We start from the raw sequence: 18,435 nt of genomic DNA on the forward strand, positions 1-18,435 counted from the left end.
ACCTCAAACAGGATATACTTCATCTTTTTTTTTTTCACCTACTTGCATTGCTTTTATTTTTTCATGCAAAGGCATTTTATTTATTTATTTATTTATTTAAACATCTTTATTGGAGTATAATTGCTTTACAGTGGTGTGTTAGTTTCTGCTGTATAACAAAGTGAATCAGCTATACATATACATATGTTCCCATATCTCCTCCCTCTTGCGTCTCCCTCCCACCCTCCCTATCCCACCCCTCTAAGTGGTCACAAAGCACCGAGCTGATCTCCCTGTGCTATGCAGCTGCTTCCCACTAGCTATCTACCTTATGTTTGGTAGTGTGTATATGTCCGTGCCACTCTCTCACTTCATCCCAGCTTCCCCTTCCCCTTTCCTGTGTCAAGTCCATTCTCTAGGTCTGCATCTTTATTCCTGTCCTGCCCCTGTATGCTCACACATACGTATGGAATCTTAAAAAAAAAAAAAGGTTCTGAGGCATTTTATTTTAAATATAGCAGTGTGTACATGTCAATCCCAAACTCCCAATCTATCCCTCCCCCCACGCTGCCCCCCTGGTAGCCATAAGTTTGTTCTCTAATTCTGTGAGTCTGTTTCTGTTTTGTAAATACGTTCATTTTATACTTCATCTTTGTAAAATTTTACAAGATAGTTGTTGTTGCTGTCGTCGTTTTAACTGAATAGTTTGAAGTATCAACTGGCAGACTTTATAGATTTGCTTCAGTGGAATTTCAGAAAAAGGATGATAGTGATTTGCTATCCAGTATGTGCGGGTGAGTGCAATAAAATATCCGGAAATGGCTGGATAGTTAGAACAGAACAGCTGGGAGATGACTAAGGGGTTGTGGGATTTTGAAGACCATCCTACATGTCTTGAGACTCCACTGTGAGCCTCAGAGCTGGGGGCCTGGGTTTGAGGAGAAGGAAGAGTGTCCATGGAGGAGCCCCTTTAAGAAGAGGTCCAGGTCCTTGCTTTGTAACACTCTGTGTGCTCAGAGCCTGGGCCAGGTCAGGTCTCAGCATGGTCTTGGTTTACATCGAGTCCCATGTAGATACTGGACTCAGAGGAGGACGTAGGGCTCAGGGGAATGGGAGTGAATATTGTCTCTGAGAGGGTGTAGCGGTTCATGTGGGCGTGTATCACATCCTGTGTGTCTTCTGCTGTAGGGTCCTGAGAGGAGAAGGGTAAGAATGATGTACTGAGACATGATATCTGAAGGCAGGAGCACTGGATATGTGGAAGGGCTCAAGTTATGGTGAGGGTTTGGGCTGGGAGGATTCACCTCGCCATTCATCGTTCGGTCTTCCATGGGCTCTGGGTCCACAGTGGCAGCATCTGCAAATGGAAGAGAGTCAAGGCTTTTGGGGGCATTCTTCCAGATCCCCACATCTTTGACAGGGACACCAAAGCCAGAAAAAGGTAGTGGTGTACCCGAGGTTGCTCAGCCTGTCTTCCCCAATAAGTCAAAAAAACATCCCACATACAGCCCCAGGCGTACACTGACTCTCTGGATCCTGTACAAACCCACGGATCCCATCCTACATCTTCTGCTATAGACCATCCTCTTCTGCAAGTTAGCAGATTCCCCAGCACCGAGGAGTGTACAGGGGAGAAGGAGGGATGGTTGTAGGTTGAAGGAAAGGAAGGGGATCCATGGGTCTCTGGAATATGTTCCATCAAGGATCTCAACAACAAAAATCACAATTTAACCTACAGGAAATGAAAACGCAATAATAAATTTATTTATTATTTATTTATTTATAGCTTCGTTGCTGCGCACGGGCTTTCTCTAGTTGTGGCGAACGGGGGCTACTCTTCGTTGTGGTGCGCTGGCTTCTCATTGCAGTGGCTTCTTTTGTTGCGGAGCACGGCCTCTGGGCGTGCGAGCTCAGTAGTTGTGGCTCCCGGGCTCTAGAGCACAGGCTCAGTAGTTGTGGCACACGGACTTCAGCAGTTGTGGCTTGTGGGCTCTAGAGCGCAGGCTCAGTAGTTGTGGTGCACGGGCTTAGTTGCTCCACGGCATGTGGGACCTTCCTGGACCAGGGCTCAGACCGATGTCTCCTACATTGGCAGGCGGATTCTTAACCACTGCGCCACCAGGGGAGTCCCGATGTATCATATCTTCTTTATCCATTCATCTGTTGATGGGCACTTAGGTTGTTTCCATGTCTTGTTTATCATAAATAATGCTGCGATGGACACGGGGGTGCATATATCTTTTCAAATTAGTGTTTTTCTATTCCATCGATAAATGCCCAGAAGTGGAATACCTAGAGCATATGGTGGTTCTATTTTTAATTTTACAAGGGGCCTCCATACTGGTTTCCACAGTGGCGGCACCGATTTACATTCCCACCAACAGTATATGAAGAATAGCTTTTCCCCACGTCCTCACCAACACTTTTTATTTCTTGCCTTTTTGATAATAGCCGTTCCACCAGGGCCGAGGTCTCATAGTGGTTTGGACTTGCATTTCCCTAATAATTAGTGATGTTGAACATGTTTTCAACATGCCCGTTGGCCTTCTGTATGTCTTCTTTGAAACACTGTCTCTTCCCTTCCTCTGCTCATTTTAAAATCAGGTTGGTTGTATTTTTGTTGTTGAGTTGTATGAGTTTTTTAAATATATTTTTGTTATTAACCCCTTGTCAGATACATGATTGGAAACTCTCTCTTCCCATTCCATAGGTTGTCTTTTCATTTTGTCGATTGTTTCCTTCACCGTGCGAAAGATTTTAGATCAATGTAATCCCATTTGTTTATTGTTGCCTTTATTTCCTTGCCTGAGGAGACAGATCTAGAAAGATATTGTTAACATCAGTGTCAAAGAGCGTACTCTGTTTTCTTCTAAGAGTTTAAAGTTTCTAGCCTTACATTCAAGTCTTTAATGGATTTTGAGTTGACTTTTGTGTGTGGTATGAGATAGTGGTCTATTTTTATTTTTATTTTTGGTGTGGCTGTCCAGTTTTCCCAACACCATTTATTTATTTGTTTATTATTTTTTGGCCGTGCCACGCAGCATGTGTGATCTTAGTTCCCTGACCAGGGATTGAACCCGCGCCTCCTGCATTGGAAGCATGGGGTCCTAACCACCGGACCGCCAGGGAAGTCCCCAACACCATCTACTGAAGAAACTATTCCTTCTCTATTGTATGTTCTTTGCTCCTTTGTTGTAAATTAATTGCTCATATATGTGTGAGTTTACTTCTGGGCTCTCAATTCTGTTCTTTGATCTACGTATCTGATTTTCTGCCACTGTGATACAGTTTAGATTTCTATGGTTTGTGATAATAGTTTGAAATCAGGGAGTGTGATACTTCCAGCTTTGTGCTTTTTTCTTAAGCTTGCTTTAGCTCTTTGTGGTCTTTTCTGGTTCCATGGGAATTTTAGAATTTTTTTCTGTCCTATTTCTATGGAAAATGTGCTTCAGATTTTGATAGGGATTAACACTGAATCTGTAGATTGCTTTAGGTCATATGAACATTTTAACAATGTTATATTCTTCAACACCTAAGCACGGAATAGCTTGCCATTTATTTGTGTCTTCAGTTTCTTTCAACAGTGTCTCATAATTTTCAATGTACAGGTCTCTGAGACCTCTTTAGTTAAATTGACTCCTAGGTATTTTATTATTTTTATTGCAATGGTAAATGAGATTGTTTTCGTAATTTCTCTTTCTGCTAGCTCATTTTTAGTGAATAAAAGTGCAACAGGTTTTTGTATATTGATTTTGTATCCTGCAACTTTACTATATTTGTTCATAATTTTTGTTGGAGTTTGCAGGGTTTTCTACATACAAAATCATGTCAACCAGAAATAGTGACAGTTTTGCTTCTTCCTGTCAAATTTGGATGGCTTTTATTTCATTGTCTTGCCTAATTGTTTTGTCTAGGACTTCCAATACTGCGTTGAAGAAGAGTGGTGAGAGTGGGCACCCTTGTCTTATTCCTGATTTTACAGGGTTCGCTTTCAGTTTTTCACCATTGAGTATGATGTTACCTGTGGGCTTGTCATTATGGCCTGTATTGTGTTGCGGTAGGTTCCTTCTATACCCACTTGAGTGAGAGTTTCTGTCATAAATGGGTGTTGAATCTTGTCAAATGTTTTTTTCTACATCTATTGAGATGATCATATAGTTTTTGTCCTTCATTTTGTGAATGTGGTGTATCCCGTTGGTTGGATTATGGATGTTAAACCATCCTTGCATCCTTGGAATGAATCTCACTGGATCATGATGTAAAGTGTAACATTATACTGAAGGGTGAAGAGCTGAATTCATTTCCTCTAAGATCTGGAACAAGAGAAGATGCTCCCTTTCCCCATTTTTATTCAACATAGTAGTAGAAGTCCTAGCCACAGCAATAAGTCAAGGAAAAGAAATAAAACGCATCCAGACTGAATATGAAGAAGTAACTATTTGCAGATGGCATGATACTATACATAGAAAGCTCTAATTCCTCCACCAAAACCTATTAAAACTAATAAATGAATTCAGTAAAGTTGCAGTAAAGTATACCAAATTAATATACAGAAATCTTCCGCTTTTCTATACATTAAAAATGAACTATCAGAAAGAATATCAAGAAAGCAATCCTGTTTAGAATTACTTCAAAAAGAATCAAATACCTGGGAATAAACTTAACCGAGGAGGTGAAAAAGCTGTGTTCTTAAATCTATAAGGCGTTAAGAAAGCAGTATGTTTTTGGATATGTCTCCTTAGGCAAGGGCAACAAAAGCAAAAATAAACAACACGAAAGAACAAACAAAACGAAACAGAAACAGACTCATAGGGACAGAGAACAAACTGGTGGTTGCCATAGGGGAGTGTGGGAGGGGGGAAGGATGAAATACGTGAAGGGGATTAAGAGGTACAAACTTCCAGCTGTAGAAGAAGTAAGTCATGGGGATGTAATGTACACATAAGGAATATAGTCAATAATACTGTAACAACCTTGTGTGGTGACAGATTGTAACTGGTTTTATTGTGGTGATCATTTCATAATGTTTAAAAATATCAAATCACTATGTTGTACACCTGAAACTAGTATAATATTGTATGTTAATTATAAAGCAATAAGAAAGAAATTCAGTGAGAAATTACCCGTTTTCCAGAAGACCCTGTGGCTTCCATCTTGAACTAAAGCTTCCAGCATCACCATACAGGTTACCACCCTAATGAATTACATGGAAATCGTTTCCTTCTTTTATGGTAGGGTCAAGATGAGTTATGCCTCCCTAAGTTGTAAATCTTGTCTCCTCTTGAACATTATGTATGTAATGGAGTAATATTACAGTCATGCTTCTTAACATTTTCTTTTATTTATTTAATTCCAGGTTTCAAAATGGATCTTTATTCTGTCTGTAGTTTCAGTTTGTGAATTTTTACTGCCCTATAATATTCCATTGCATATATATAAACCACAAATTTTAAAAAATTAACAAAAAAATTTATTGAAGTATAGTTGCTTTACAGTATGTCAATTTCTGCTGTACAGCAAAGTGATTCAGTTATACCTATATATATTCTTTTCCATTATGGTTTATCACAGGATATTGAATATAGTTCCCTGTGCTATACAGTAGGACCTTGTCATTTATCCATCTTATATATAAATAGTTTGTATCTGCTAATCCCAAACTCCCAATACCTCCCTCCCCATTGGCAACCGCAAGTCTGTTCTCTATGTCTGTGAGTCTGTTACTGTTTCATAGATATGTTCATTTGTGTTGTATTTATTTATTTATGTGGCTGCACCTGGCCTTAGCTGTGGCACATGGGATCTTCACTGCCGCGTGCAGGATCCTTTTTGAGGCATGCAGGATGTTTAGTTGTGGCATGCGAACTCTTAGTTGCAGCATGTGGGATCTAGTTCCCTGATCAGGGTTCAGACCTGGGACCCCTGCATTGGGTGCATGGAGTCTTAGCCACTGGACCACTAGGAAAGTCCCTTGTGTCATTTTTTAGATTGCACATGTAAGTGATATCATATGGTATTTGTCTTTCTCTTTCTGTCTTACTTCACTTAGTATGATCATCTCTAGGTCCATCCACGTTGCTGCAAGTGGCATTATTTCATTTTTTTCTTTCAATTTTTTTTTTTAAAGAAGATGTTGGGGGTAGGAGTTTATTAATTAATTAATTTATTTTTGCTGTGTTGGGTCTTCGTTTCTGTGCGAGGGCTTTCTCTAGTTGTGGCAAGCGGGGGCCACTCTTCATCGCGGTGCGCGGGCCTCTCACTATCGCAGCCTCTCTTGTTGCGGAGCACAGGCTCCAGACGCGCAGGCTCAGTAGTTGTGGCTCACGGGCCTAGTCGCTCCGCGGCACGTGGGATCCTCCCAGACCAGGGCTCGAACCCGTGTCCCCTGCATTAGCAGGCAGATTCTCAACCACTGTGCCACCAGGGAAGCCCTCAATTTTTTAAATAGATCTTTATGGGAATATAATTGCTTCACTAATTACTGTGTTAGTTTCTGTTGCACAACAAAACGAATCAGCCATATGCATACACACGTCCCCATATCCCCTCCCTCCCATCCTCCCTTTCCCACCCTTTTCCATTTTTTTTATGTCTGAGTAGTATTCCATTGTGTGTGTGTGTGTGTGTGTGCGCGTGCGTGTGTGTGCGCGTGCGCGTGTGTGTATATATGTATACACACACACACAACATCTTCTTTATCCATTCATCTGTCAGTGGACGTTTAGGTTGTTTCCATGTCTTGACTATTGTAAATAGTGATGCTGTGAATATAGGTGTACACGTATCTTTTTGAATTACAGCTTGTCTGGATATATGCCCAGGAGTGGCATTGCTGGATCATCTGGAAACTTTATTTTTAGTTTTTTGAGGAGCCTCCATACTGTTCTCCATAGTGGCTGCACCAATTTGCATTCCCACCAACAGTGCAGGAGGGTCCCCTTTTCTCCACACCCTCTTCAGCATCTATTGTTTGTAGACTTTTTAATGGTGGCCATTCCGACCGGTGTGAGGTGGTACCTCATGGTAGTTTTGATTTGCATTTCTCTACTAGTTAGCGGTGTTGGTTATCTTTTCATGTGCCATCTGTATGTCTTCTTTTAAACCACAAATATTAATTGTGCCATTGATGTCTGTGGTTTTTGTCTAAAATGAGTGACACCTCTGCCAACATCCTCATGAATGTGCTGAGTCCAAGCTCATACTGCTCGCCATGGGACAGAGAGATGAGATGTTGGGGCAATGAATAGTGACTTTATTCAGAAAGCCAGCAGACCTAGAAGGTGGTGGACTGATGCCCCAAAGAACCTTCTTACCCGAGTTAGATGGGGTTTTTTTGTGTGTGTGGGGGGTCAGACAGTGTTTATTAAATGTAAAGTAGCCCTTGCCCCATGGGGAAGAAAATTCCAGGGAGAACAGAGATAATACAGATTAAACACCCACCTGTGCATTCACACACACACACACACACACACACACACACAAAGCGGAGGACGTGTGGCTGGTTGTTGCACACTTTTTGATGCTGGAATCCTTTGTTCTTGCAGCTGTCCATGTAGCTCTGGTCATCATGTTCCTTTAAACCTCCAACAAGAAAAGGTTACTCTCTGTTCTGCAACTTTTTATCTCTGTATGTATGAAGTGTTATACCTTTAAAGGTCAGAGTCTTGAGAATGGGCTATTCTGTATATTTCAAGCTATAGGCAACGTTCTTTTGCAAAGGTGCATGACTGAGCACAGGCAACAGAGCACAAGGGTTGGAGCTAAAGGAATAGGTCCAATATGGAGTCAGGTTTGTTCTTCTCTGTTACAAACATATCATATGCATACGCACACACTTTCCTCGAGGGTACACAGTTAGGGGCTAGAGACGTGTGTCTCTTCCTTTTAATGGATAATTGTTATCTACTTTCCTCATTGACTGTTAACACTTTGAACTCTCACCAGTTACATATTGGGATTCTAGGCACTCTATTTTTTCCCACAATTAACATTGCCGTTGTTTTCTATTTACCTTTAATGTGGATGTAATATAATTTTGGCATCATGCTTTCACTATCACTGTGGCATGACATTGAGGTGGAAATTACCATAGATTTTAAACTTTCTTTTTTAAATTAATTAATTCATTAATTATTTGTTTTTGGCTGTGTTGGGTCCTTGTTGCTGCGCTCGGGCTTTCTCTAGTTGCAGCGAGCGGGGGCTACTCTTTGTTTGCGGTGGCTTCTCTTGTTGTGGAGCACGGGCTCGTGGCACGCGGGCTTCAGTAGTTGTGGCATGTGGGCTCAGTAGTTGTGGCTTGCAGGCTCTAGAGCGCAGGCTCAGTAGTTCTGGCGCACGGGCATAGTTGCTCTGCGGCACGTGGGATCTTCCCGGACCAGGGCTCAAACCCGCGTCCCCTGCATTGGCAGGCGGATTCTTAACCACTGCGCCACCAGGGAAACCCTAAATTTTAAAATAGAAGACGACCTGTGTGTACACTGAGATCATCAGTGAGTGTGCTGCAGCTGGTTTATACTCGAACATTCTAGCTCTGCATACAGTGCATTCCCACTGGCACCGTGCAGTTGGCCAAAAGAGAGTATTTACACCAAAGAAACAGACGATTGCCACAGTTAGGGCTTTTGAAAAAGTGATACATTTCTAGAGCCATTTTAGCAGCACACCCACTGACTGTCACTTCAAACACCATTGTGCTCATTCAAACACCTCGTGTTTCTGGAGAAACTGTACTAGGTGTTGTCTCATGAGGAGAGAATAGATTGATGGGTCCAGGAAAAGTTTTAGGGAATAGTTTTAGATTTACCTGTTCCAAACTGGAGACTGTTTTCACCCACTTATTCAGTTATTAAAACAGAGTCTGTGTTATGGGATGAACGAATAAGGGTCAGTGACACACATTAGCGAATGTGGAAATTAAAACTAAAGCAACATGTGTTTCATGATAAGTGAAACAGAACATGAATATGTATAAAGGTAAGGACCCAAACCTGCCGTGTGGGATGTGCCTCAAGTCATGGGGGTGAGAGGGGACGGGGCAGTCAGGGAGAGTCATCGCTGGTGGGGAGGGAAGGCACCATGGTTATCCGAGGCCCAGTCCTCCACAGGGACTCCCGGGCCTTCTCCTGCACCCACACCATGTCTCTCCCTCCCTGGTCAGACAGTTCACACAACACGTGCTGCAGATTCTCTTCCAGAACCTCCTGGCACATAAGGTCGTGACAGGGCTCCACCACTCGGACGGTGCACGGTCCCCTCTCGTGTTCAGCTCCTGGCTGCTTCTTGGGCTCCTCCGTGGCCGTGTTGAGCCTGAAAGAGCAGAATCCCGAGGCCCAGCAGGACGGAGCCGGCCATGCCCATCCGGATGAGGTTCTCCACTGTGTAGTCTTGGCGGTGTGAGGGTAGGGATTCTGGACGAGAGATCACACGGTCAGAGCAGATCCCAGTCACCCTAGACTCCAGGATGTCCACCCAGGGAACCTGCCTCTCCTTGACAGGACATGACCCTTGGAGCCCAGCCCCATATCTGAGTGATTTCATCACTCGTGGGATCTGACTTGTTTTTTGGCGGGTGGATGGTGTCAGCTGCTCATGAGAATCGTAAAGTGAGGGTGTGAGTGAGGAGTTGGGGAGACACGAGCCCTTCTCCTGGGTTCTGTGTCGTCACTGGCTCCAATTCTCATATTACAGCTTCTACACAGTTCCTTAATGAACCCTTCCTCTAATATGCCAGGTTCCCTCTGCTCTCCTCATTGGGTTCTCTCAGCCGCCATGTGTTCTTTGAATTCAGAACCTGCTTTGGAATCACTTTGGAACAGAGTTGGCTGTGCCCCCGGTGCTCAGGATCAGTGAGAAAAGTGGTCTCTTAAGACAGAAATAATTGAGTGCTGTATGTTCTGTGTTCAGTCTGAGATTGAACCCTATAATCTTACTCTCCTACTTCTGGGAGTTCCCACTGATTCAACAGCTGAGGACCCAGGATCCAGTGATGAGACTTTGGCGTCAGGGGCCATTGAATGTCCTCCTCTCTGGAGGCCCACTGTGTCCCCTCATTCATTACTACCTCAGACATTTCTGGGGACAGAGCCCTGAGCTGACTGAGTCAGAGAGGACAGGGTCAGGGTCCCTCACCTGAGACCGCGAGCTCCAGGGGGGCACTGGTGTGTGAGAGCAGGTAGGGGTTACTGCTGAGTGAGCTGTAGCACTTGTAGGTCCCATTGTGGGCTGAGGTCACGGGACTCATGGAGAATTCGGCCTGGAAATGCCCACCTCGGTACTTTGATCTAAGACGCAGTGGGGGCCGGGCTGCCCCCTCCTTGGACAGAAGGAAAGTTTCCTTTCTGCTCCCTGACTGACACAGCAGGGTCACGTTCTCTCCTGAGGCCACCACGGGGCCCGGCTGCACCGAGAGGGAGGGCGTGTCAGGGAACGACCCTAGAGAGAGGAAGGGGGGTGAGGGGCTGCCCGCCCCCTGGTTCTGAACTGCGACTCAGCTGGGCCTCCCTGAGGCCCCTCATCTCTGTCTGTTTCTGTTTTCTCCGAGTCTCTCCCTCTCCCTGCCCACCCCCGTCTCTCTCTGTCTCCCTCCCTCCCTCCCTGGGGACCCCTCACGCCTGGTCCCAGCATCACCAGCTGGGGCTCCCCCGGCAGGGCCTGTGCAGAGTCTGGGTCCCTGACTGACCCGCTGGCTCCTCACCTGCCACCAGGATGTCCAGGGGGTCACTGGGGGCCGACCACTCGGAGGAGAGGTTGTGTCCACCGTAGCATCTGTACCGGCCCGCGTGGGTCACCGGGCCCAGGGGGAAGCCGGCCTGAGAGAGCCCAGCCTGGGGCTGCCAGCCAGGGCGCTGGGGGAGGGCCTGTCTCCCCTCCTGGGACAGAGCGAATCTGTCATAGGCGACGTCAGAGCGACACTGGAGGGTCAGGCTCTGTCCAGAGGCCACGACAGGGCCCTGCGGGGTCAGGAGGGAGGGCTTCCCAGATACACCTGGGGGAAGACCAGCCCTGGGCTGTAGGGGCTGGTTCCTCCCATGAAGCCCCTTCTCCCATCCTGGTCCCCAGGCCTCATTGTCACTCACACTCTGTGTCTCTGTCCTGTGCGCCCCGCTCCCCCCTCACCCCACCCTCTCATCTGGGACAATCCTGGGAGAAAAGCATCTAATAATGTCTCGTGCCTCAAAAAGTGCGTGAGGCCAGGGTGGGACCTCCTCACCTGGGAACAGGAGCTCCAAGGGGTCACTGGGGGCCGACCACACCTGGGGGGTGTCCCTGTAAAAGCCGTGGCATCTGAACATCCACCTGTGGCTGGGGGTCACGCGACCCACGGGGAGCAGGGCCTGGGTCTGCCCATGGGGGCCTCGCTGTGCATCCAGGGTCCAGGAGGACTTGGGTTCTCCTTCCTTAGTCAGAATGAACCCGTCCAGTCCCTCCCATGAGCCACACTGGAGGGTCACGTTCCCTCCCGAGGTCACCACAGGGCTCGGCAGGGCTGAGAGGGTGGGTTTGCTGTGGGCCCCTAGGAGAGAAGGAGGGAGCTTGTCAAATGGTGCTCACACGCCCCTTTCCTCCACCAGGGCTGGGCTGTGAGAGGGACACACCCCTGAGAGCAGACCCCCTTCCTGAGGGCAGAGCCTGAGGCTGGGACCCCCGAGTGTCCTCTCACCTGTCACCACCAGCTCCAGGGGGCCACTGCTCTCTGACCAGCCAGTGGGGCTGCGATAGTAACAGTGATATATCCCTGCATAGTCCTGTGTCATGTATGAGATGGAGAAATTGCCCTTGTTCCCGGGCGCCAGTGAGGGCCGTCTGTCCCAGGGAGGTGAGCTTCCCTCTTTATCCAAACGGAACATCTGGGCCCCCTGGGTCCCCTGACACCAGATGGTCACGGGGCTCCCCCAGGGGATCACAGAGCCTGGCTCAGCCCAGATGGTGGGTTTGGGGAGGGTGCCTGGAAGGACATCAGAGGCTGGGTCACAAGACATCCTCACCCCAGGTTCCCAGCTCTCAGCCCCCAACCTCCCGGACTCCCCCTCCTTCAGCCCAGAGCCGCTGCTCCCCACCCTATTGCCTGGGGGTGGTCCCTTGTCCCCATGATCAGTAGGGAGGTGGGACACCTGGGGACAGACTCACCTGCCTGCACCTGGGTCCTCAGGCCCACACTCAGCCCTGGAAGAGAGACCCCTGTGAGAGGTTCGCCCTGAATCCTGAGCAGCGCCTCTCCTACCCGTGAGCCTCCTGAGTCCTGGGGTCTCCTGACAGAGCAGCCTGGCTGTGGGGAGGGGTCCGTCCCTGGCTGGGGCTTCCCCTCCCCCTCCTCCATCTCACCGAGGCAGAGCAGGGCCGTGAGGCTGAGGGTCATGGCGTCTCGTCCCTGTGGTCCAGGCGGTGCAGATGGAGGAGACCACGGTGCCCTCAGGACGGAGACCCGAGGGTGTGTCCACTGGGAGGCTGGTCCTCCCCGTCAGGGGACTGTCACGTCAGCAGCCCCACAGGAAGGGGAACTGCCCCTCCCCAGGAGCCTGGCTCTCATTCCCATGACAGACCCGGTGTCTTCCTGAGACGCCCCTTCCATATGAGGGTGACCCAGGCACGTCTTTCCCTCTTAGAGCATCGCCGTTGGGTCTCCTTCGTCCTTAGCCGGTCCATTGGCAGGTCCCTGTGGGGTCCTCACCATGGACAGGGATCACCCAGGCCCTGGCGATGCTTCAGGGAGGTTGCAGGTTCCTGCTGCACCGCAGAGCTCAGATCAGCAGAGACACACGTTTACATCTGCCTACAGCTCCATGGAGGTCAGTGTGGCAATGAGCACAGAGGAGAAGTTCGGGGCAATAAGGAAGGAAACATGCCTGGTCCCCTGGCCCCAGAGTGTGGGTTTGCTTTCTGTCTCAGTCCCCTTCAGGGACTTCTCCCTTTTTCTTGAAACAGCGTCCACCACACCTTCCTGGGAACAAGCCCCTGAGTCGTTCCTGCCTGCTCGGTGGCCCTTGATCCTTGGACAGGGCTCTCCTCCCCGTCCTGTCATCCTGCCTGGAAGCTTAGGGGACCTTGATTTGAGGTAGAGGTCTCCCTTTGAAGGAAAACATCTCTATTTAACTCTGTCCCCACTGCTCTTGTAACCGTGAGGGCAGTGCCCTTTCTGAGCCTGAGTTTCCTCCTCTGCATGTTGTCGCGAGCCCCACTCCTCAGAGTGGCTGTGAGCTCAGTGGTGTCAGGTTCATTGCAGGATCACCGTTGTTAATTTCCAGAGCAGGTGACAACAGCAGTGGGTGGGACATGAGAGGATCCTGGGCTCAGACTCCACGGCAAAGTGGGTGGTTGTGGTGCCCACCTAAGAGCCCTCCTCTGCTCCTAACACTGAGAAATGCTATTTTGAATATTTCTGAAACACGTACCCACAGACACATGCAGAAAAAGAGAAAGAAAGTTCCCCAAATGGAGGGGGAACCAGACCAAAGAAGAGGGAACTAGGCTGAGTGGCCCCCGCTGACCGGGATCATCAAGAGGGTCATAGGGAGGAGGTTCCCACCTGTGTGGACAGAGAGAGGGACCCAGGTCCTCACAGGCAGGGAGGGGTCAGGGGTCCAGGTGAAGTTTGAAGCTGCGGCCCCACTTCCCCGCGTTTCTGGACGGGCACTGGGATAGCTCTGCTCACTGCCCCAAGCCCGTGGTCAGCATTGAGCCACCTCCCCTGTGTGGCGTGAAACAGACTCAGTCCACGATTGTCAGCCCTGGGCGTCCACCCTCGTGAGAGTGTGAGGGTCCCATTGGACCATCCCTGAGGCCACAGCTGTGAGCAGATGCTAAGTCTGAGACGGTGGGCAGCACGGGGCAGAGCAGCTGCAGCAGTCTCCCCTGGTCAGCCTGACTCCCAGGACAGCCCCGGGAGAAGCCTTCTAGGAGAGACCGGGGGTGTGAGGGCAGAGCCTGTAACAGGAATGGACATCACAGTGACTCTTGTAATGATGACAGTGCTACGGACAGCCGTCTGCTGACGAATGGGGGTGTCCTAGGCAAGGAAACAGAATCAGTAGGAAACCAATAAAGAGGTGAAAAAAATGTAGATCATACTTGATGTGAATATCTTGATTGTATCACAACACAATTAGTGGCTTTGCTGAAATAAAAATATGAAAGAAAGAATCAGTAGGGAAATATGACAGTCGATTTAAATTAAGCGTGTTTAAGTATCTGAAAAATAAAGGGAGGCAACCATATGGATTATTTTATAGAAGAAAGGGCAGTTATTAAGAGCTAGAAAAGGTAGAGATGACAAATCCAGTAGGATGAACACATTAAAAAATGTCACCCCATCAAGGACAAGACAGCTGAGGGACCAGTTATGGAATTGAATACAATATCGAGGAAATGTTCCACAATGAAGCTTAGAGAGACCAGAAATGGAAATTCAAGATACTTGGGGAATAGAATGAGGAGGGCCCACGTCATATCTATTGTAAGTGTCAGAAGGAAAGGTCGTGACGTATAACAACGGCCAAAGAAATGAAGAATTGAACATTTTTCAGAGATGAGGACAGGCCAACTAAGTGCTAGGACGCCTGTATTTAAAAGTGACATCTGGGGTTCACGATGGCGGAGCAGAAAGACGTGCTCTCACTCTCTCTTGCAAGAGCACCTGAATCACAACTAACTGCTGAACAGTCATCGACAGGAAGACACTGGAACTCACCAAAAAAGATACCTCACGTGCAAAGACAAAGGAGAAGCTGCAATGAGACGGTAGGAGGGGCGCTATCACAATAATATCAAATCCCATAACTGCTGGGTGGGTGACTCACAAACTGGAGAACACTCATACCACATAAGTCCACCCACTGGAGTGAAGGTTCTGAACCCCATGTCAGGCTTCCCAACCTGGGGGTCCAGCAACGAGAGGAGGAATTTCTAGAGAATCAGACTTTGAAGGCTAGTGGGATTTGATTGCAGGACTTCAGCAGGACTGAGGGAAAGAGACTCCACTCTTGGAGGGCACACACAAAGTAGTGTGCACGTCAGGACCCAGGGGAAGGAGCAGTGACCGCATAGGAGACTGAACCAGACCTACCTGCTAGTGTTGGAGGGTCTCCTGCAGAGGAAGGGGGTGGCTGTGGCTCACTGTGAGGACAAGGACACTGGCAGCAGAAGTTCTGGGAAGTACTCCTTGGCGTGAGCCCTCCCAGAGTCTGCCATTAGCCCCACCCAAGAGCCCAGGGAAGGCTCCAGTGTTGGGTCGCCTCAGGCCAAACAACCAACAGGGAGGGAACTCAGCCCCACCCATCAGCAGACAAGCAGATGAAAATTTTACTGAGCTCTGCCCACCAGAGCAACACCCAGCTCTACCCACCACCAGTCCCTCCCATTAGGAAACTTGCACAAGCCTCTTAGATAGCCTCATCCACCACCAGAGGGCAGACAGCAGAAGCAAGAAGAACTACAGTCCTGCAGCCTGTGGAACAAAAACCACATTCACAGAAAGATAGACAAGATGAAAAGGCAGAGGGCTACGTAGCAGGTGAAGGAGCAAGATAAAACCCCAGAAAAACAACTAAATGATGTGTAGATAGGCAACCTTCCAGAAAAAGAATTCAGAATAATGATAGTGAAGATGATCCAGGACCTCAGAAGAAGAATGGAGGCAAAGGTCGAGAAGATGCAAGAAAGGTTTAACAAAGACCTAGAAGAATTAAAGAACAAACAAACAGAGGTGAACAATACAATAACTGAAATGAAAATTACACTAGAAGGAATCAATAGCAGAATAACTGAGGCAGAAGAACGGATAAGTGACCTGGAAGACAGAATGGTGGAATTCACTGCTGTGGAAGAGAATAAAGAAAAAAGAATGAAAAGAAATGAAGACAGCCTAAGAGACCTCTGGGACAGCATTAAACGCAGTAACATTTGCATTGTAAGGGTCCCAAAAAAAGAAGAGAGAGAGAGAAAGGATCTGAGAAAATATTTGAAGAGATTGTATTTGAAAACCTCCCTAACATAGGAAAGGAAATAGCCACCCACGTCCAGGAAGCACAGAGAGTCCCAGGTAGGATAAACCCAAGGAGAAAAACGCCAAGACACGAGTAATCAAATTGACAAAAATTAAAGATGAAGAAAAAATATTGAAAGCAACAAGGGAAAAACAACATACAAGGGAATTCCCATAAGGTTAACAGCTGATTTTTCAGCAGAAACTCTACAAGCCAGAAGGGAGTGGCATGACATATTTGAAATGATGAAAGGGAAGAACCTACAACCAAGATTACTCTACCCAGCAAGGATCTCATTCAGATTCGACGGAGAAATCAAAACCTTTACAGACAAGCAAACGCTAAGAGAATTCAGCACCACAAAACCAGCTCTACAACAAATGCTACAGGAGCTTCTCTAAGTGAGAAACACTACAGAAGAACAGGACTTACAAAAACAAACCCAGAACAATTAAGAACATGGGAATAGGAACATACGTATCAATAATTACCTTAAACATGAATGGATTAAATGCTCCAACCAAAAGACACAGGCTTGCTGAATGGATACAAAAACAAGACCCATATATAGGCTGTCTACAAGAGACCCAATTCAGACCTAGGGACACATACAGACTGAAAGTGAGGGGATGGAAAAAGATATTCCATGAAAATTAGAAATCAAAAGAAAGCTGGAGTAGCAATACTCATATCAGATAAAATAGAGTTTAAAATAAAGAATGTTACAAGAGAAAAGGAAGGACATAATCAAGGGATCAATCCAAGAAGAAGATATAACAATTATAAATATATATGCACCCAACATAGGAGCACCTCAATACATAAGGCAACTATCAGCTATAAAAGAGGAAATTGACAGTAACACAATAATAATGGGGGACTTTAACACCTCACTTACACCAAAGGACAGATCATCCAAACAGAAAATTAATAAGGAAACACAAGCTTTAGATGACACAATAGACCAGAGAGATTTAATTGATATTTATAGGACATTCCACCCCAAAACAGCAGATTACACTTTCTTTTCAAGTGTGCACGGAACACTATCCAGGGTAGATCACATCTTAGGTCACAAATCAAGCCTCAGTAAATTTAAAAAAATTGAAATCGTATGAAGCATGTTTTCTGACCACAACACTATGAGATTAGAAATCAGTTACAGGGAAAAAAAAATGTAAAAACCACAAACACATGGAGGCTAAACAGTATGTTACTAAATAACCAAGAGATCATGGAAGAAAGAAAAGAGGAAATCAAAAAAAATACCTAGAGACAAATGACAATGAAAACACGATGACCCGAAACCTATGGGATGCAGCAAAAGCAGTTCTAAGAAGGAAGTTTATAGCAATATAAGCCTACCTCAAGAAACAGGAAACATCTCAAATAAACAATCTAACCTTACACCTAAAGGAACTAGAGAAAGAAGAAAAAACAAAGCCCAAAGTTAGCAGAAGGAAAGAAATCATAATGATCAGAGCAGAAATAAAGGAAATAGAAACAAAGAAAATAATAGCAAAGATCAATAAAACTAAAAGCTAGTTCTTTGAGAAGATAAACAAAATTGATAAACCAGTAGCCAGACTCATCAAGAAAAAGAGGAAGAGGACTCAGATCAGTAAAATTAGAAATAAAAAGGAGAAGTTACAAAAGACACTGCAGAAATACAATGCATCCTAAGAGACTACTACAAGCAACTCTGTGAATAAAATGAACAACCTGGAAGAAATGGACAAATTCTTAGAAAGGTATAACCTTCCAAGAGTGAACCAGGAAGAAATAGAAAATATGAACAGACCAATGACAAGTAATGAAATTGAAACTCTGATGAAAATTTTCCAACAAACAAAAGTCCAGGACCAGATGGCTTCACAGGTGAATTCTATCAAACATTTACAGAAGAGCTAACACCCATCCTTCTCAAACTCTTCCAAAAAATTGCAGAGGAAGGAACACCCCCAAACTCATTGTATGAGGCCATCATCACCCTGATACAAAAACCAGACAAAGATATTACAAAAAAAGAAAATTACAGACCAATTTCACTGATGAATATAGATGCAAAAATCCTCAACAAAATACTAGCAAACAGAATCCAACAACACATTAAAAGGATCATACACCATGATCAAGTGGGCTTTATCCCAGGGATGCAAGGATTCTTCAATATATGCAAATCAATGTGATACACCATATTAACAAATTGAAGAATAAAAACCATATGATCATCTCAATAAATTCAGAAAAAGCTTTTGACAAAATTCATCACCGATTTATGATAAAAACTCTCCAGAAAGTGGGCATAGAGGGAACCTACCTCAACATAATGTAGGCCATATATGACAAACCCACAGCAAACATCATTCTCAATGTTGAAAAACAAAGTATTTCCTCTAAGATCAGGAACGAGACAAGGTTGTCCACTCTTGCCGCTTTTATTCAACATAGTTTTGGAAGGCCTAGCCACGGCAATCAG

General features: G+C 46.2%; 2 protein-coding genes across 12 annotated transcripts in view; one reads left to right on the plus strand and one right to left on the minus strand.

The window, feature by feature from the left end:
- Window positions 1-18,435, plus strand: part of NLRP7 (NLR family pyrin domain containing 7) — a 232,412-nt gene that overhangs the window by 63,239 nt on the left and 150,738 nt on the right. The gene's annotated exons all lie outside the window — the stretch shown is intronic.
- LOC132594046 (leukocyte immunoglobulin-like receptor subfamily A member 6) lies at window positions 9,102-12,816 on the minus strand. 2 transcript variants are annotated; one of them, XM_060289647.2, is made up of 7 exons: window positions 12,301-12,816; window positions 12,106-12,141; window positions 11,639-11,923; window positions 11,189-11,491; window positions 10,673-10,963; window positions 10,108-10,410; window positions 9,102-9,386 (listed from the first exon to the last, which is right to left on the minus strand). In XM_060289647.2, the coding sequence occupies exons 1-7, from the start codon at window positions 12,332-12,334 to the stop codon at window positions 9,241-9,243; spliced, it is 1,398 nt and encodes a 465-aa protein (XP_060145630.1). In that variant the 5' UTR covers window positions 12,335-12,816; the 3' UTR covers window positions 9,102-9,240. The 2 variants fall into 2 exon arrangements, with proteins under 2 accessions (XP_060145630.1, XP_069900481.1); XM_070044380.1 differs by lacking the exon at window positions 12,106-12,141 and having other exon boundaries at window positions 11,639-11,723; window positions 12,200-12,816.

Source organism: Globicephala melas, chromosome 19 (genome assembly GCF_963455315.2).
Source record: "Globicephala melas chromosome 19, mGloMel1.2, whole genome shotgun sequence".
In the NCBI taxonomy this organism is placed as follows: domain Eukaryota; kingdom Metazoa; phylum Chordata; class Mammalia; order Artiodactyla; family Delphinidae; genus Globicephala; species Globicephala melas.

Bases quoted from the DNA above. Each gene is read 5' to 3' on its own strand.
- LOC132594046 (XM_060289647.2), bottom strand. From the start codon at position 12,334: ATGACCCTCAGCCTCACGGCCCTGCTCTGCCTCG. The intron at 12,142-12,300 runs GTGAGATGGAGG...TCTCTCTTCCAG, and splicing joins CACGGCCCTGCTCTGCCTCG to GGCTGAGTGTGGGCCTGAGG. The intron at 9,387-10,107 runs GTGAGGGACCCT...TCTCTCGTCCAG, and splicing joins CCTGGAGCTCGCGGTCTCAG to AATCCCTACCCTCACACCGC.